Here is a 20,317-nt window from a genome sequence, read left to right on the forward strand (position 1 = left end):
TAGGTGAATATGTAACTTGGTTTATGCGTGTGTTGTAGCTCATAAAAGCAAATCTGCTTGCCTGCCAGTCGTTCAAGAGCACTGAGTGTTTCCTGGGATTCCTGGTGTTTGCATAAGTGTAATTTTACAGGTGGAAGCATCCTGCAGAAAGCAACACTGGGATAATTCCTTTCAAGTCGGTGAGGCTATCCATATGAGTGATGATAAGCATGTGCATACTTTTCTAAGGATCTAAGACTGAAAAGTTAAGATCTCTTCTCTAAATAAGACCATCATCAAGTTAAGGTAATGAAGAAGTAGTCAGCTCTATGTACAGCTGCTCTAGCAGGTATCCTGCTACCTCAGCATCTCTGCTCTAAAGAATAGCACAGTTTAGATGAGGGGTGTTTCCTGTTTCCATGGCACACAAGTCCAATTAAACCCTTTCTGCACCTTCCCTGAGCAGAATTCTTCATTTCAGTAATTGGGAGACACCACGGTACAGACACGCTGTTTCATCAGATTTTAGCCTATGAGACTTAAAACTAACATTTTCAAAAGCATTTCATGGTTTGAAAGAATGGTCAATTAACCTTCAGTTTCCTGTGGGGAACCCTGCAAAGAACTGTCAACAGTTCAGTTTAGAGAGATTTGTCCAGTGACCTACAAGGCCACTAAGTTCACGAATGCATGTAACAGTGTCATCATAGATTTGTTTCCTGGGTTACTGTCACAAGAGAATAAACCACTTGTTTGGCAGTTTCTGCTACAGTATGTAGGTGACTGACTGAATGGGGAGTGCTCCAGTACAGCCTGCTCAAAGCCAGAGCCACTCAACAGGAAAAAGGAAAATCTCTGCTATCGTCCAGATGAATTATGTGTCTCTTTCTCTTCCTTCCATAAGGTTCTGTTCCTTTTTCCTAAGATGGGGCCGCAGGGAATTCATCTACTGCCTGCTGAGTTTCTTTGTATTTTGAACCCTCTTCAAGTGGCAGTGTAAGATAAACGTCTGGTTATTCTGTTGGTGACAGTCTTCACCTCTAAGTGATAGCAACATCTCAGTTTTATTCCAAATTGAGGGCATTCGGTGGAGCAATAGGAATCGATTCAGGGGATGCACCTGCTGAAGAAAGTCAGGCATCCCCATTGTGATCCCTTTAAGAACCTGCATGCCGTGAGCTGGCTATGCTTCAAACTAGAGGAAATGCAGGCATTTTTATGTTAGTTTTTTTAAAACCAAGGATTGTGATTGAAATCTATGCAAAGTTCTTCTGTGCATGCAGGGATAGTCATGGCTCAGGCTCCAAAGATCTTCCTGCCTAGGCTGATCCCCATGTGAGTATAGCCATGGAGTCATAAACAGATATATGGGTCAAGTCAAGCAGGTTGTCCCCTAGAGCCAGGGGTGACTGCCTCCCATGCTTTCAACCAGGGGAAGACACTGGAGGAAGGGGAAAACACTGGTCCTTTGTATTGCCAGTAACCCTACGTTGTACTTTAGCAATGACACATTTGTGTTGTTCTAACGTGGCCATAGTCTTCTCTTGAGGTTCTTAGTGTACAAGGAGGGAAGGACAAAGAAACTAACAGGTCAGATTATAAGTGGGCACATTCCTTCAGAGTCACACTGGGGAGAGGCTCAAATGCTCAACTTTGTTCTGCCTTTCCTCAGGAGTCACGGAGAGCACACTTAGAATGCAAAGCATGACTGTAGGTGACAAGGGGGAGGGGGCAGAGGATAAAGTGCCATTGGCAGCACGTTGCAGGAGCATCGTTAGACATTGAGAAAGATATCATTAGATTAAAAAGGTATCTTCAGAGGGAAACAAAAGGCGAGCCCAGGCACGGCGTGTCGGCAGCGCCCAACGTGAGCTGCAGTCACTGCTGCTGACAATGGATGCGCAGGCATTTCCTGGGAGAGGTTCCCAGTCTCGGGCGGTGCCCAAGGGGTGCTCACACACACTGACTGTCATTCCAGCGAATAAACAGTCAACAGAGCTCCACATCTCCCTCTCAGCTCAAGATGAATTACTCATCTAAAATGACAGCGACTGTCTAGTGCCTGAGCGTTGTCAGGCGCCGTGTCACCCATTCATGTTCTTCAAGGACAAATGGTTTCGCTTCTCTCGGGCACGTTTCTCAATTTGCCTTGAAAGCGCTTAGCAAAAGATGACAGATCTCCTATTTTTATTGCTGAGGCTGAATAGGAACTAATCTGCTCATCATATGTAATGTCTATCAAGACAGAGAGGGTTCTTAATGCATTCAAATTACTTTTCCTGGGTTTATTTTCCAACCACTCTATGATTTTTTTTTTATAACTCTTATGTAAAATGAAAGCTCAGCAATTTTTGGAGCATTACCCGAGGAAAATATTGATCCTGCTAAACTCCTGAAAACTGGCACTGGGATACGAAGTTGGGCACTTATTTCTCTAGTTTTCCTTTTGCCAAATAGATTTAACCTTTATGCAGTCTATATCTTGCTGGTTTAGAATGGGCAGTTTAATGGTCAGATGAATCGCAATATCCGGGTACGTAACAGCAAAACGAATCTCTTGGGGTTATTCATGTGCTTTTGGATTTGATTTACTTCCTACTTCCTTATTTAATAACTAGGTTCCTTAAGACTCCTTAAGCTTGAATGACCCATGTTTTGTTGGCAGGTCTATTCCAATGACCCCTGCCAAGACCCCTGCCCCTGTGCGTCTATCAGACAAAAATGAATCTATTCCAGGAGCTATCAGTTCCCATTATCTCTAATTGAGGCTGACAGTTGGAGACAGGCCTCATTATTTTTAATTGGGCCCTATAGTTCTAGAGTTAAATTAAACACAATTTAATGCAGATAGCTCATATACATTGGCATGACAGAGTCAAAGTTTCCTGAAACAACAGGTTTTGGTTCCAGGCTTTGCTTTTAAAATAGTTTTACTGCTTTGAGCTGTGCACTATTTAAAAGGCACCTGTTGCTGGTGACATGTACATTAATTAGAGTGTGACCTGATCCTGCACCTGTGGAACCTTGCCACTACATACACTTCTATGCTGAAAATCAGCATGTAGGCATAAGGTGGTGATGAAGAGCTCGGACTGCCTGGGATAGTTTCACATGCAATTGCTAAGATAGCTTTCAATAGATTTGCAGTCACTAGTCATGCAAATGGAAGAAACTCCTGAAAGTTTTCCCAAAATTCCTGAGTGGAAGCTTTATTCAGAACTTCAAAATGAAGATACCTCTGATTACCTGAACAGGGCTTTGTAACAGAGCATCTGGCCTTTCTTCTGTCATGAAGCAAGCACTCTTGTCACCCTCAGGTGGTGCTTTTCCATGGAGACACCGCCGAATAAAGAAGGAATTGAAGCATCCTGTTACACAGGTGCATGTTGCTCTATTATAAATGATCATGCACTGAATTGTCATGGGGAAGGACAGACCAATCCATGCCAGTGAAGGAGCCCATCTCACCACCCTTACTTATAGACTTCAGCCATACAAAAGCTTGTAAAACCATTCCTTGTGCTCATAGTGAGGCAGCAGTAGGCTGCAAGAATAAGTCAGGTTTTATTGAATCTTTTGCTTTGCCAGAGGTACTGAAGGAGGAAATACATCAGTGATACTTCTCTTTGGATTAAAGGTCATGGAACCAAGTTTCCCACTTACAGAAGGCTCTGGTTAATTACTGGTCTTTCAGATGCAAGCTTCCCTTTACAGGTAAGGTTAACAGATAACTTCTTCCACGGGACATTTCCTTTAATACATCTGCATGTGCTGCAGCTCCCTCTGCAGCTTTGCTTAAGGTCAGATAAATAAACTACAGCACTTCTCTAATGAGCTGTGACACGCAGAATCAAACTGGGCAGGTTTTCACCTACATGTGTGTAGGAATCCAAGACAAGTGTCCCTCTGGAATGGCAGGAACTCTGAGAGCTCCAACAGCTTGCATTCAGTCATTATATATTATTGTGTGTTTGATTAACAGATACTTATCATGGAAATGATGTCATCAAGCCTATAGGCTAGGATTGTCCTGGGGAAAAAGAACAAGGATTACCCGGTGTTTAGGTAGTCACTGTCCCTGCCTGACTGCTTTCCTTGGCCTGTGTATGGGATCCTTTCCAGACCAAAAGTCAGTTGTGCCTTACTTCTCCTAGCAAGTTTCTTCTGAAGCATGTTACACCTGCAGCACTGAGTCTCACCACAGAGAGTGAGAGGGATGGAGGTCAGCAGGGAGAGAAACCAGTGCAAGAGGGAGAAAAGGAAGAGTCAGAGCAGGAGCTTGCAGGACATGAGTCAGTGACAGTGTTCAGGCTGTAGGGCAGAATTTCCCCTATTCTAGAGAGAAAATGGGGGTGGGGAGGAATGATATCATTTCCCTCCCAAATATTTTTAATGGAAGTAAAAAGAGTTACCAGAAATAGTGGGTTTTGTCAGTGCAACCGGTCACTTGAAGGTATATCTCATAGCAGCTCTGGAATTCCAATTTTCCTGCCCACATTCCATGTGCACATGCTACTTTAGACATAGTTAAATGCATGAGCTGCTCAGCTCCTCTACTCATTAGGTATTTTTGTTAGCTTTAGCTTGGCCAGCAGAAAACCCCTCTTTTCCTAGCGCTACAGGAGGTCCCTGCTGTGACAGGCTAAAATACCAAAAGATACAAGGGGTCTGTCATATGCTGTTGTCCTTTTGATTGAACTTGGAGAGAAAAGGCTTTTGTATAGCTTGTGGCCAGTTAGCCAGCACACTCCTAATATTATAGGCACAGATTTAGTGACCTGCATGAGAAGTGAGATTGAAATAGATTTATTACAGCTTTCCATGCCCCTAGAAACCATGGATCTGCACTTGGGATTTTTAAGGGCTCTCTTGTATGTTAGCATTTGGGCACTGCAGAGCAATGCATGTTTGAATATTCACAGCAACTGTGCAAAGGAGGGAAGTCCTCTTAGTTGTGTTTTACACATGTGGAACTGAAGCTTTAAGGGTGTATTTATGTGCTACAGTACAATGCTATGGAAAGGATGAGGTGGGGTAAACTTTAGTGGCTCGGAACCTGGAAAGCAGGCTCGTTTCTAGGCATTGTAGACACACACTTGCTTTGTAAGGCATTATCCTGTGTGCAATAAGCATTTTGGGGGTAAATTCACACCAGAGGCTTGTGGCCAAGCAGAGAGCTGCATGCAGGGGCACAAATCCTGACGGACCCTATCAGTCCTATTTCTGTGCAGACATAGGCTCCCATGGTGGGTAAATTACACATTCATTGATTAAATCCTAATAAATGGATTTGTCATTCCCAGTTATTATCCAAACATAATTGGAAATCAAATCTTCTGGTCTGTCTAAGCCACCTGATTTTGTTTCTGTCGTCACTCACAAAGCTGTGTCCTGTGTGCTGAGCCCCTCTGCTCATGCACAGCCACTGCTCCTGGGCTGACATGCATGGAGCCAGCAGAGAGCTTCCAGGGCTGACAGACACCTTCTCTGGACCATAATGACCCCTTTTCAGCTACAGGGCTAAAACGCTTTACATGTCCCCCCTCTGTTGTTAGCAGAGGAACAAAGCTGACAAAAATATCACTTCCATATTTGTTGTACTAATTAACTTCTGGTTGGCCCAGCACTCCAGTTAAGTCCCAGCACTGCTTGCTGGGTACATTCCTGAATGCCTTCCAGCTCAGGGTGAAATCCTGAGTTACATCCCTGTTCTAAGAAATTCCTCCTCATTTCAAGTACAAGCAGAAGGATGTGTTCATTTTAAAAGGAAGTGAGAAGAGCAAGGGTTTATTGTACTGCATGGCATGATGACAAAGTTATAGACAACATTTTGTCAGACATGATGTTTTCTCTTCTTTGTTTTATTTCCTAAAATGCCAAATCCATGAGAAGACCACAAGACCCAGGCCCTGGGAAGGTGGATTTTCCTGTTCCAAATACCATTCTGAGTGATGCCAGTGAAACTTCAAATGTAAAACAAGTCCCATGGCACAGGTAGGAACCCGGGGCAGTGAGTGAATCATTCAGTAGGTTGTGTTACATCTGCATGATTTCAGGTTTGTTTTGTGAAGACGAACTTTTTGATGGGCTACATTCATGGTTCCATGGCTTGTGCGCTTTACAGTGTAAGATACATGGATTGTCTTGGCCATCCTGGATTGATAGTAAAGAGTTGGAAGGAAAAAAGGCTTGTGTTTGTAACAGTCTCTTCTCAGCAGGTTTTAAAAGCGTAAAGCATGCTGGCTATCAGGGGGACTGCCCTGGCTCTGTCAAGTAGTCGTGTATTGGTGGCACATCTGCTGCTCAGTGTGCTGATACGCAACGTGAAAAGGATGTATTCCAATCTTACAATGACAGAGCCTTTGCAGCTTGAAACATTTGCTCGTGGGCTCCTGCACTACCACGTAAGCACAGTGTGGTTTGGAGAGACTCACAGGGAGCAGGTTGCGGTTGCGCTGTGTTTCACCAGGATCAAATTATCTCCTGTTCCCTCTGGGGTTTTTTTGTCTGCTTTGTTTGTTTCCTCTCAACTGGCTCCAGAAAGAATGTGGGTTATAAACAAAAGATGTGGAGGATTTAATTTAGCTAGTCAAAAAATACTCTTTTCAAATGTTAAAACTGGGGCTGAAAGAGGGCTCTGAGCTGCTGGGTTGAAAGGAGAGGAGTTTTTTCTCAGTGCTGTTCAGCCATCACCGGCCCCAGCAGTGATGGGAGAGACTCAGGTCCTAAGCTGATGGATCTGCCCCATGCTACCTTCTGACACAGCACCGCTATTGTACCTTGCCTGCTAGCCTGCTTTCTTCTTTAAATAATATATACAGGACAGGCCTGTATAATTCACCAGCCAGCTTGCAGTGATGTGGAGAACAGATTAAAAAGGAAAATGAAAGTATTTGGGATTTTAGCAGAGCAGCAGAGCAGTCCTGTTTATCACTCGGGATGTTTGGGATGAATGAGTACATGGGTGAATAATTGATAACTATTTTAACACCAGCAGGAATTCAATTAAATATGAACAAGAGGAGGCTGGGCACACGGTAAAGTATTTCTCTTTCCCTTTTGACTGCAAACAATCCTTTCGGATCTGGTCACTGAAGACAGCTGGCAATGAAATGGGTGTGTGAGAGAGGAGGAAACCAGATATTATGTTACTTAAAAGTCATTCATCATGTCACAGGAAGGCAGGAATCTGAACTCCTGAAATAAGTAATCGCTTAAGGTGATCTCTCTGCACAGAGGTACTGCGGCATGAAGCTGCTTCCAGCCACTGAACTGTTCCCTCTGTAATCAGCCCAGGTACCCGAGTGCTGTGCTTGCAGTTAGTCCAGGGCACACTGCAATGATTTCCTGGGTGAGAGACCTCCATGAACTGTCTGTATGCAATGCAGTATTCCCATCTCCGTTTCACCCATGTGGGCACTGGAGTAAAGCAGCATTCTGGGTTCAGTTTTCAAGCCTGAGTTGCAAAGACTATTTGGAGAGCCCCATCAGTATCTGTCCATCAGAGCAACTTGACTCCAAGCAGAACATTGTCATTTTGCATTTGGCAGCAAAGAATATGATTTCCTTCTTTTAATTCCATGCTTGTTTTTAACTCCCTTCATTCCCCACTGAGAGTGGATGGCATGGAGAGATCTGTTGCATACTTTGTCTGGTGGCGACTTCAAGGTTGTAACTGCCAGAAAGAGTAACAGTACTTTTATTGTTGGTCAAGGTAACAGCTCCACAGCCCATCAAACATCCCAGGCCAGGTTACTGAAAACATTCCTCCCTGTGTGTGTAAAAAAAAACCAGGGATTTTGAGATGAGGATGGGTGCAAAAGCTCCTGTCAGCAAAATAAGCGATTGTGAGGGATCAGTGTAACACTTAGTTCTGAGGGTTCGACTGGGTGTGAGCCCACTTTGGTTTTCCATCTCTTGTAACACTCAGTGACACAGTCAACTCCACTCTGAATGCTTGTCATACATCAACTAATGAGTTTCCTCAGAGTTTCTGCCCTGAAGTCAGCAATACACATTCATATACTCTTCATCTATGTATTATTCTCTTCATCTGTGCATCATTTATATACTTTTCATCTATTTATTATTCAGGTGCCTGAGATCTAAAGTGAGTGGCTTTGCAGTGTTTATCAGCATTCCCTATGAGGCAGGTGTGCACAGGAGCTACAGAAGGCAGTCTGGGGGACTGTTAGCCTGAGCCTTTGCTGCTGCTCAGTTTTGTCATGTGAGCACTCCTCACTCTTCGTTGTGCATAGCTTTGCATTCTGCTTTGCTGTGCTTCGTGTATAAATATGCACATGTCCTTTAGCTGCACCACACAATACGTAACGGGGAATGAATTGGTAGATATATCTTGCTAGATAAATCTTGAAAGACTTTAATAAATGTTTTTTCTGTCTTTATTTAAGCAGCTCTGGAGAACACTTGGAGCTCGAGGTCTATTTTTCATCAGGTAATGTGTGTGGGACTGAGCATGAGGACGGTGCAGCACGGATGCCAGCAGAGGTAGGAGTGCCTCTCCTCAGATCTGGTTACAACACGTCAGGACCCTGGAGAAAAAAAGGGAGAATACAATATGCGAATGTGAGAGTTGAGTATTTATTTATTACAACACTCTTTAGGTTCTGTTTTCTTTAGGGGAAGGCTGTATCCTTGTCAGAGGGGACAGCAGTATTGCACGGTGAGGTGGAGGGATCACAGACGTTGCAGCAATGCAGGAGAGTTGGTAAAATTTAGTCTGAATTGGAATCACATTAAAGATTCATGTGTAGTCTTAGCACCTGTTCCTCCTTTGTAGGATATCTGCACTTTTAATTTTTAAGCATGTCTTAGCCTCAGCCTGGGAAGAGAGATCCTATAACCTAGAGAATATACATTATTAACCTTGAGGCATCGAGCTCGTGTCAGCTCCTACAGCCTCTGACATCCCAGTTTGTGCACTAGCAGATGCACACCCACCACTCGCTCTGAGACGCTGGCACAGCCTGGATGGGGCTCACTCCAGGGCCAGCTATAATGCAGCAGGTGGATGCACTCACCTATTTCAGTAGTTTGCAATTAACATATAATGCTTATAACCAACACATCAAAGATCACCGGTGCTTGCAACGTAATCTCAAGGAAGATAGAGTTTCTGGTTCTTATCTTGGAAAAGTGGCCACTAAGTGTATGCAGGTGCCACAGGACCAAGTCCCCAACTCCCACAGTGAATTATTAATGGTGCTTTATTCGGGTGAGGACGTAGCCTCCTCGCCTGCTGCGCAGCGTTACCAAGGACCTTAAACAAGTTCAAAGCACCTTTTGAATGGTTTAGCTGGAATAATTGTTAAGAGCTGACTCTAACAGCATTCAAGATGGATACCCAGGTAACTTTCATTATTAGTGGCTGTGGTGATAGATGCATTAGCAGCTAGCAGGAGATGTAGCTCCATAGGATATTTCTATTAACTGCATTAGTAGATATTTAAGTAGTGCATTTCCATAGGCTAGGTGATGCTATAATGACTTTGAAATAATATTTTTCTAAAGCACACAACTGATAGAATGGAGTCACAAATATCAAGAACTTCGTGGTGCAGAAGCGTTGTGTTATGTTTAGCTTGGACAAGGGGCCTTCAGCGGGAAGAACAACTTTTATCCTTGATACCTGTGTACCATGAATGTTCACTTGCCATCTCTGCTGGCTAATTTCATTTCATGGCCTTCGACAAAGAAGAAGGTTCTTGAAAGCTGTAACTGGGGTGACATCTCTCTTGCATGCTAATGCAGAGGAGATGACAGATGGAAGTCCAGGATCAAAGCAGCTTTTCTCCAGCGAGCTATTAAAACTCACAGGTTTCTAACAGCTCTTGCCATTAGGCTACAGGTTTCTTGGTCTCTGCTGATGACTTTCTCTTCCCATAACAAAACTTCCAGGGAAAACTCTGAGAGACCTCTGTAGCAGTACTGCATCACTAACAGAATCTGGTCTCTTAAATAGTCCAGTTTAGTCTTTCTAAGTGCTTAGGAAGTTTTGAAGCTGGCCTGTGTGGACAGTGGTCACAGTATTGGCGTGGTACTCTGCCTCCAGCAGTCTCCATCAAATCTCATCACGAAACCTGGTGACAGTTTCTGTAGGACTGGCAGCCAGGTAATCTTGACATCTGAAAGGTCTTTTCCAGCCTAGCTGATTCTGTGATTCCTGGTCCAGAGCTGACTCGTAAGCAAATGAATGACGTGGTGAAGATCTTGTGATCTGCTTGGTTGTAGATAACTTGGTTAATCCTCCAGTTATTTCTTGAGCATCAGTGGGTTGAGCCCACTGAAGAAAAGGGCTTCCTTTGCACCTCCTTTTCTCCTCTTCCCCACTGAAGTGTCTGTGTTTGGGGGGACAATAGAGTTCACACACGATGCATTTTGTGAAGGTCAGTTGTGGTGTCCTCAGAGAACCGTGGTTGAAAGGCAGCACAGAGAGCTGCTCCATCAAGTCATTGGGCTGGAGAGAGCTTGGCACAGGAAGAGAGGGAGGCCTGTGCAGGCTGGGAGGGGAGGCTTGAAGCAAGGAGGGACACTGAGTCACTGTGGTGAGGAGCTGGAGTGAAGGTGGTCTGCTGTGGGCAACGGGAGGGGATAGCAGTGGACACAGAGCTCTGCAGCTGGCGCCGTGAAGACCAAATGATGCTGAAGCCAAAGAGAAGTAAGGGAATTGTCCTCCAGTAGAAGGTGATAGAGTCAGAAAGTAACATTTGAGCTGCATGCACTGAGCCAGAGAGAGAAATACAGTGACCAAAGGCAAGAGAGGATTCAAGTTTTAATTAGCTGTAGTTAATTCCTTCCAAATCTTATGTCTGGTGATAGCATGGAGTGAAAGTGGGTTTGCTTCAATGTGTCATAGTAGCAGAGAGGGGGATGGAGGGATCTCTTTTGGTGAGTTGAAGTGCTGGCTGCTGAACAGGCAGGTGATGTGGGTGCCTGGCTGTGCAGTGATGCTCTTACATCAATTTAAGTTTTGCTTATTGCAACACTGACGGGTTTATTACTCTGCATTGTGATTGTCCTTGTTGCAAACCAATAGTGCATGGTCTGGCTGAAAACAGAGACAACGGAGCCCCTCACTCACAGATCCAAGCCTCAGTATTGATACAGAAGAACCCATGGGATGTGATAGGTACTGTGCCAGTACAGGAATGAGGGATTTCCTTTAAATAATACTTGAAGAATGCTTGAAAATACTTTTTTTTTTGCCAGAGGAGGAATTATTTTATCCAATTAAAACAATAATTAATTCTTCCCTTCCCCTTTTAAGGCATGTTTGTTTGACAGATCCAGACTCTCTAACAGCTATCAGTAGCTGGGGGCTTTTGCAACTTTGCTGTGGAAGTTTTCCTCCCCACTGTTACATGAGGAAACAGATATTTGACATAAATTACAGTTACCAGACAAAAATAAAACCCAAACTTCTTTGCTCTTGTCACATAACCCCACGCTGCTGCTTCGCCCCTCCTGATGTTAAACCTGCTCCTTTTTTATTCATCCTCCCAAGAAAAAACAGCTGGGACCTGCGTTTCTCCTTCCTAAAACCCTGAAGCAGCATTGCCTGCTCATTTTGTTAAGGATGAAGTCTAAGAAGTGATTAATGTTTTGTTGCTCCTTTAAAACATACTTCTGCACTTACCCATTTTACCTATTTTAACAGGTTTTGCCTGTTTCAGATGATTAAGTTTCCCTGCTTCAGCTGTGCTGTAGCCTTTTAGCAGTAAGGGCAAAAAGCTGAGTCACCTCTGCCTCCAGCCAGCTCTGCCTGGTGATGGATTGTACGCTGAGGGTGTAGTTTTGTGTTTCAGGAATTTATTTTTCTCTCTCCTGCTTGGCTTGCCTCTCCTCAGGCTGCCTTTTTGTAACAATATGGAAGGAGCGGGGGTAAGTTCAGAGCTCTTTGTAAAGTTTTCTGCTAATGTGTGCTTAAAAATGAGGCTCTCTGGTTAAATGAGGAGGGATAAGTTGTTAAACTTGTGTCTGACCTGCTCTATGTGGAGCAGGTCAGACCTTTCCTCTCGAAGGAAGAGGGGTAGAACAGTTTCCAGGGTGTTTGGGGCAGGATGGTATAACCAAGGAGGAAGGAAGGAGCTGAATTTCACCTGCTTGGAGAAGAGAGGGGTTTTTATCTTATCAGTGGAGAAGGGGCTTGCATGCACACCAGAGAGCCTGGTGGTTGTATGTGACTGCTTGGGGAGGCTTGATCTTTACTTAACACCAAAACTAGATTAACTGTCTTTGACTGTGATGGCTGAGTCGTGCTGGAGGTCCCTACAACACCTTTTGTGCTTGCTATGGAGCCAAAGGAACTTGGATGCTCAAAGAGGGATTGCTGTGCTGCTCCTTTTCCCTCCTCTCTGTCCCCACTGCTGTATCTAGTCAACACAGGGTGCTCACCTTTTCCCTTGCTTGGTTTTGGAGCCGCAAGCAGTGATAAGTTCCTCATAGGTACCATGACCAGACCCTTCCTACCTGAAGGATTTAAGTGTCCTGTTGCTAACGTCTTCATGTTTGTCTTTGTTAGCAAAGTGCTTTGTGCTCAAGGGGGTCCAGGAAAACTAAACCAAGGAAGGTCTGATAAAGATGTTTTCTGGATCAATTTGAAGGAGGTTTGCTATTTATTCCCAGGAATGTTCCTGCTCTACTGTGGCTGCCAGCTCTGCTAAAACACTACACTGCCAGTAAATTTACACCAGGTAACGTAATGAGCCTGTGCTTGCAGCTTCCTCTGGTGCAGCCTCTGAGCTCCTGCGTGCAAAACTGCAGCCTTGGCATCGGCTGCTGCTTCAAGCCTGACAAACCAGGCCCAGAGCAAGTGCATGTTCTAAATCAACGTGAGCATTTGAGTGACCTTTGCTGCAATTCATGTGAATTACATCTTGTGCTGCAGCTTCTGCAAGTTACTGGTTTGAAGTTGTTATCAAAGCAGATCCGGATGGTTTTGGAGGGGGTGGGGGGCTCTTGTGTAAGGATAAAGCCTGGCTTTTCTATGGGAATGTGAGTTGTAACCTTTTTCTGGACAGCAGTTTGTTGTCCTGCACATCCTTCATCTTGTCTGCTTCTGATTTTGATGCTGACTTGTCACCTCCCTCGAGAGGAGTGATTGCACAGGCCAGCTTCTCCTTGCTTTCTGGTACCCAAAGGATTTTATCATCGGGGTTTGCAGTGCAATGCTTCCATGGGAGATGTGATACCAATACTTACTTCATCTGGGGCCTTCTTACTGTGCCCAGAAGTGTGTATTTGGGTCCAGTTTTCCTCTAGTTCTCTCTTCTGACTGTCTCAAGGACTTGAATTCGCCATCACGGCATTTACACTTGTGTTTCTGTAAAGCAGTGCTGCACTGGGGGGTCATGAGGTTTTCCTATTTTGGAATTACAGCATAAGAATGAAGATTTGTGGTTGTGAAAATAACAATATGTGAACATACTGTTGTTCAATGCTGCTCTCTCAGTAACATCTGCACTGACAGATACTCAAGGACTGTCCTTCCTGTTCCTGGATGTTGAATACATCTGCTCTTCCTTACTTCCAGAAGCTTTAACTCTGAATGTTAACTTTCCAGCTGGGAATCCTGTGCTCTGTTAGCTGGGGGATACGCTGTGGAGCTGATCAACAATTTATGCTTTTGAATAAGACATCCTGTTCTGCAGTTAATGCAGATTCGGGATTCATGAAGGGGTTGCCTCTGCTCCAGCAGCAGTGGTAAACCTAAGCATGTCAGAAGAAAACTCTGGCGTTTATATCTAAAAAGCAATGACAGAGAAAGCACGAGTCAAGTGTCTGTGTTCTGGCCTGACAGGGTTTGTAGCTGGGGTTTAGAGTGTCTTAAGTCTCCCATGTGAGCTTTGATCGTTGTTGCTTTCCTCCCCTCGGGTAGAGTAGCTGGGGTGTGGGGCCATAAGCAGTGTTTTGGGCAGCAGCTCTGCTCGGTGCACGAGGGGTGACGAAGCAAATGGAGCTTTCCTAGCAGTTGGGTTAAATAAAAGGTGATAAAGAAGTGTTTTATGCTTCGGGTCAGGTGCCCGAACGCATCGGTGCCTGTTTCCAGCACCGTAACCCGGCGGCACTGGTGTGAACTGGGAATTTTGGGGTGAGAAGGGCTATTTTCTCCTAACCCGCCCCAGAAGCGCAAGCATACAGGCGCTACCCCCAACTCTGAGCCGCTCATATTAACCCGACAGGCGATTGTTTTATTGGAGCTGACGTGCTGAATAGGACTCTCTTTAATGATACCCTTTACCTGTCTCACTGTGTTAAAGCGGGGCCAGGAGAAAGTGGGGGGAGCAGAGGAGCGAGCGGCGGCAGGTGGAACCGCGCATCAGCACCGGTTCCATGCCCCGACCGGCGCGGCGCAGCCCGGGTAGACCCCGCGTAACAAGAAAGAGTTGCTAAGAACAAATCTCTATTGTTCCCCGTCATCTTTAAATGAGTGTCAGGGTAGGCAGGGGGGCTTTGACCGTTAACCGCACAATTTAGCCTGCCCGTTGTGTCCGGCAGCCCCCCCCCGCCTCGGAGTTTCTCGGATGAGAAAAGGCGGCCTCAGCCCCTTATAAATGGGCCAACTCTTCTCCTTTGTGTGCAGACTGCCCAGTGTGAAATCTGCAGTGACGTTAAATGTTTTCTAATGAATAATTACTGAAAGGAAATGGAGGAATATATGTGTAATGGATTGTAGCGCATTAAAATGTTTTCTTTTGGGCACAAAAATGTTGTCCTTCACCAGCGCCGCGATTGTTTCAGGAAGCCTTTTGTGGGGGTTTGATTCTCAATGGATTATCTGTGAGCGCTCGCAGTTCGAATAGAAATCAAAAGGGTCCTTTGGCAAACTAATGTTTTTCAAAATGGCAGCCATGAAGCCCATTTCGTATTTAAAGTTTGGGCTTTAAAGGAATGTTTGAACTCGGGAGATTTTCTCACTTTTTTTTCTTTCTTTTGATTTATGAAAGTGAAGTGGTTCACCTCGACCTCTCCTCTATTGAGAAAGACAGACAGTCACCCTTTAACAAGTCTATAGCAGACTATGCCCTGGAGACAGACAAGAGGCCTTAAGAACTGTTGGCATTTCCCTAGGCTGTTGATTAACCTTAAAACCCTCTTATTCTGTATTCTTTTGAAAAGAAATTAGGTTACAATGTGTAAATTTTCCCGCAGTATAATTGTATTTATGAATTCTCTTGCCTTGGACAGTGTGTGCAAGATGGTCCAAGTTCCTCATTACAGACTCAAGGTGTCCCTTTTCCACGGTGCTGCTGCTGCATTTCCAAGCATGGTCAATGTACAGCGTTTTAGTTTCATTATAAATGTGAAGGAGGTTCCTGGAGATAGATACAGGGGCCAGTCTCACTGGGGTATCTCAAAATCATCTCGGCTTCTTGGCTTTGCTGCAATGGGATGACCATAACTTGGTCACCTGGGGGAGATCTGGTCTGGTTTAATCCATTTTATGTGCAGTTATTGTTCATCTGAAAATTACCCTGAACACATTAACTCTTGCGAGCCAAGGTTTCCACTGTAAAGTATTTCCCTGTTGCTCTGAGCTCACTTATTCTTTGGTTCCTATTGCCAGTACTTCTTTGGTGTGGGTGCCTTTTGGGGATGGAGGGATGGGGTCCTGCCTTCTCCTGGAGCAGGCACCGTGCAGGCAGCTGCCTGTAGCCCCTTCCAGCATCACACTGGCATGCTGCAGTCTTGACCTTGAGGTCGGTGCAGAGTTGAAGGGATGTGATTGCTCAGACCTGCCCGTGCTCTGCTGCTGACCTGGCTGAGCAGGCTCTTGCAGAACATCTTCCTTTATCACTCTTTATGGTCAAGCACTGTCACTGCCCTTTTGGCCAGCTTATTTTGACAGCCTTGAGTGGAGGAAGGTGGAGCAGAGCTCAAGGGCTTCCCTTCCTGCAGTCCTTGCAGTGCTGCCATCCTGGTTTGAGGGCTCTTAATGAGCAAATTCCTGTTGCACACCAGGGAGCAGGACTGGGTCAGGAGCTGTGTCTTGCACTAAAGGAGTATTTCCAAAACAGACCTCTGACGTTTCCAAAGGAATCTGTGTTAGCAACATTGCTCCAAGCCCATCTGTCCTGAGCAAGCCTCAGACTCCCCTGTCTATTATAAACTGGATGGCTCCAGAGATGTCTGCTCACTGCGCTCCCTTCCTGTGGCAGGAGTCTTATTTGCTTATGTTTCAGGGATGTAGCAACAGAAGAACAGGCAAAAAAGGTCATAAAAGTTTGGTATCACACTGGGTGTCCTGGGGTACGAGCTGGATACAGATGAACAAGTTGCCTGGACTGTGCTTTAGGATCACTGTGTCCAGTGCTACGTAAAGCTCTGAGTTTTGGAGGAGTTGGGAATGGGAAGCTTTTGTACAAGAGATAATAATGTGAGTGTGCTCTTGTTGGTAAAAGTTATCTTTCTGTTACCAAAACATGATGGTTCTAAATGGATGCCCCATCCCTGCCAGTGTTCAAGGCCAGCTTGGACAGGGGCTTGGAGCAAGCTGCTCTAGTGGAAGGTGTCCCTGCCCATAGCAGGGGGTTGGAAATGGGTGAGCTTTAAGTTTGCTTCTGACCTAAACCACACTGTGATGCTATGATTCTAAATAACACGTTAGATGGGTGTTTCTTTCCACTTCTGTCTGGAGATATATATTACAGAGAGGTTTTTCTTGTAAGTTTTGGATATTCTTCTTTATAATGAGTATTTATTAGCTGAGGATACGTCACAAATGCCTTTGCCTGATTCAGCTCCCCAGATCTTACCCTTTGCCTGTCTTCTTCAACGACTGGGTTGTTGTCTTTGACAGTTGGGCAGAGGGGAAAGAACTGGCAGCATGTAGCAGTGGTTGGCAGTCAGAGTCCAACCCGAGAAGTCCTTTTTAAGGGGCGCAAACTGTCCGTTTCACATGAAAGAAGGGATAATCCATGGAAATTCCAAGTTGCAGACGTAAAATGAGTTTTGCAGTGACCTCTAGTGGGGAGCCAAGCCGGGAGCTGCGGGCAGGGGGTGAGGAGCCTCTCCAGGGTGATGTATTTTGTACCTGGATTTGCTCAAGTTACCCATTGGGAAGGCTGGAGCTCATCACTTCATCTTCAGGCTCGGTCTTTGGTCTTCTGGCGAGACCTTAAAGTCTCGTCATGCGGTGCTGTCGGCATGAAGCTCCTCGCAGCTCGAGTGCTGACAGCATGTTGGATAATTCATTGAGCGAGGAGGATGCTGGCATCTCTGCCCAAGGAGGGAGCAGCAGACAGCCCGACACATGATCCGAGGTGTCAGCGGGCCAGAGCTTCAGCCCCGTTGGCTGGGAGAGGCGCGGGTCGGAGGAGGCGATGACAGGAGGTGACATGCTGTGGCTGGGCAAAGCAGGAGGCACGGGTGAGCTGGAAACCCTTCTGCTTTTGTAGGGTGGTGGTAAGGAACTGCAGCGTCTCTGCAGGTTGGGGTGGTTGGGGTCGGGGTGGAAGACTTGCTGCTGTTACGGTGGAATGGGTGGCCTTTTGTGTGGCCCCACTCAGCCTGGAGTGGGGTGCTTGCAGGGCAGTTTGCTGTGGATCTGGCTGCTTGAAAGATGACCCGGTGTGAGTGTGTGCAGCTGAGGCTCTCACCCTCTGTGTTTGTGTGCATGGCAAGGTTTGGGTTGGGTTTTTCTGGTGCCTCCAGACTAGCACTGGCATCAAACTGGTGCTCCTCTTTCCCTGTGTGTTAATCTCTTCTCTTCAATGCCCCATTAAACCAAAGAAACAGTAATTAACTTCAGAGCCTGCTGGAAAACGAAGCTCTGAGCCTCTGATGAAGATAAGTGATAATTTAGCAGAATTGCTTCTAAGTTGTTTTTTAACTGTTCCTTGCCAGGTCTCATTTGGTAGAGATGTTACCAAAGAACGTGGCCTGTTGGTCCTGACCCTTTTCCAGAGCTGCACATCTCATGATTCGTGTTGTGATCTGCCATAGTTCCTTGTAGTGTCAGTGCTGACAGACAAATCCCTGTGGGAAAAGCAGCTCGTTGTAGTGAGGGAGAGAGTTTCTCCTACTGCTTGCATCTCAATAGGCAGGAGAGAAGTCTCCTGACCCCTCGGTGGTGAGGGAAGGAAAATAATCCTTTAACAAGAGCAGCACCTTGCTGGGGTAACGTGCACTGGTGAGGCCAGGGGTATCTCTTACTGATGGTGGTACCAGGTGAGCACAAAACTAGTAAAGCTCCAGAAGCAGGGAGGGGCCAGGGTGGGAAATGCAGTGTTAGAACATCTCCTGACCTCAGCAACAGCAAAATACTGTCAAAATCTGAGCACAAAGTGCTGGGATTTTTGTTTAATGGGAACAGTGTCACTTCCCAATTAACATACGAGTGAGAGAACTGGGTTAAGGAAACCTGATCAGGTAGATGGCCACTGTGCTTTCAGGCTTATGCTTTCACTCTTCCTGCTTGGAGAGAAGGTAAAAGTCTCTTGTCCAGCTTGTCCTGGGTGCTTTCTCAGAAGGACACATCCACCTCCAGTTGTTTCTAGCCTTTCTATCTGGTAAAACAACAAACTCTAGCATCGGGCAACCACTGGGCTATGACCGACTGTGCTATGGTTAGAGCTCTGTGCTGCTTAGGTCACACTCAATTAGAAGTTCTTGGTTTTCATTGTGAATATTAAGGACAAGCTGTACTAAAAATGAGACTAACATTAAAATTCCTGTTTAAGAGCTGACCTTCTAAACTCCCCCCATAAAGATTATCGTGTGTTGGGGCCTTTGCTCTTCTTTTTAGTGGAACCCTGCTTCTAAATCCACCAACCCTTAGCGTCCACAGCGCTGTCAGCTTTCACCAGTGCTAGGCAGGAACATCCCAAAAGCCTACCTCTGAAGCTGGGGTTGGTGTTAAGGTAGGAATCTCCCTCTGAACTGTGTAATCCTGGTGTCTTTAAAAAACAAATAAACCCTGACAAAAACCCACTTAAGAAACACTTGTTGTAATAAGTATATTATTATTATATTAGTATATTATTATTAATACCCTAATATTACAATATACCCATTACAATAAGTATATTCTTATATACTTATTGTATAAAGAAGCTTCATGTAGCAAATAGACAAACAGAATATATCAGCTTGATTTAATGAAATAAAAGCAGGCTATTTATCCTTGCAGCCTGGGAAACAAGAGCTTCATGCTCAGCAGTATCTTCAGTATAAAGTTAACTTCCATGATACAGCCTCTCAAGTGGAGCGTGCAAAAGATTGTGTTTTGTCACTGCCGTCCTTTCTGCAGCCTTCAGGCTTTGGGGAAGGGCTGGGAAAGGTGGAACTGTACCCAAATCGCTGTTTCACCGCTTTGAGTGGCTTTGTGACATGCCCAGCTCTCTTGCTGGTGTGTGGGGACATCTGCTGCCCAGCCCTGACAGTTAACTTCCATCTGCTTGTGGACGGCACTGGGAATAATGAAGCAGTCTTGTGCGGAGCAGTACTGCCGGATTAATCCTTTTCCCCCCAGAGGACCCAATTCTGATCATCCCTGCTTTGTTGTAGAAAGAAGAAGTGGAAGATAACACTGATGCAAACATGGAAGGGGCTCTGATAGCCCGGGACAGAGTCGGGGTGCAGGACTTTGTGCTTCTGGACTCGCACACCAGTGAGGCAGCCTTCCTGAGCAACCTTCGCAAGCGCTACCAGGAGAACCTCATCTATGTAAGTGCTGTCGTGGGGGTTCACATAGCCTGGAGCAGGTGAAGTGCCTCTAGGTGTGGCCTTGCTCGTCTGAGAAGTGCTGAGTATTTCACAGTCAAACTAAGGCGGCTTTGGAGCAGTGTCCATTTTCTCAGCAGCCCTGAGGTGATGGATTGGCTTACAGCATTTATTTGACTCCTCTTTTGGGAGCCATCATTCAAGTGATGGGACAGGTTTCCTCCCGTATGTATTTTTTCTCCCTGCAGACATACATTGGTACTCTCCTGGTGTCTGTCAACCCTTACAAAGAGCTGGATATCTACACAGTGACACAGATGCAGCTTTATCGAGGGGTGAACTTTTTTGAACTGCCACCACATCTGTAAGTAGATCCCTTAAGATTTCAGTTTGTATGAATGAATTGGGTTTTCTCTGTGACACTTGTGGATACACATCTTTGTTGCTTGTACACACTGAGTTATGGGCAGACTAGACCTCCTCATTACATGTGGTCTGCCTCTATCAGAGGAAGTTGAGATCTTCCCTTTACTGAAATTCACCAGGAATACATTCAGCATGTATCAGTCCTACAGCAACAGAAGGAAAGGAACAAGCCCTATCTGTCTCTCAAACCCAGACTGTGTCTTACTATGAGACCTTGAGTCAGGCTCAC

The 20,317-nt window shown here is 45.4% G+C and overlaps 1 protein-coding gene across 6 annotated transcripts in view; it reads left to right on the plus strand.

The window, feature by feature from the left end:
* MYO1H (myosin IH) overlaps positions 1-20,317 on the plus strand; it is a 37,109-nt gene that overhangs the window by 1,072 nt on the left and 15,720 nt on the right. The window contains exons 1-4 of one of the 6 annotated variants that reach the window (XM_057412970.1): positions 8,083-8,206; positions 8,394-8,487; positions 19,507-19,665; positions 19,911-20,026. In XM_057412970.1, coding sequence (XP_057268953.1) covers positions 8,476-8,487; positions 19,507-19,665; positions 19,911-20,026 — 287 coding nt within the window. In that variant the 5' untranslated portion in view covers positions 8,083-8,206; positions 8,394-8,475. Of the gene's footprint in view, positions 1-8,082; positions 8,207-8,393; positions 8,488-9,975; positions 10,112-11,781; positions 11,881-12,526; positions 12,693-19,129; positions 19,159-19,506; positions 19,666-19,910; positions 20,027-20,317 lie in introns of those variants that run through there. The other 5 variants (XM_057413001.1, XM_057412963.1, XM_057412995.1 and 2 more) reach the window with 5 other exon arrangements.

Source organism: Pezoporus wallicus, unplaced genomic scaffold, assembly GCF_028554395.1.
Source record: "Pezoporus wallicus isolate ANWC-B61680 ecotype Strahan unplaced genomic scaffold, APGP_CSIRO_Pwel_v1 contig_13850, whole genome shotgun sequence".
Classification (NCBI taxonomy): Eukaryota; Metazoa; Chordata; class Aves; order Psittaciformes; family Psittacidae; genus Pezoporus; species Pezoporus wallicus.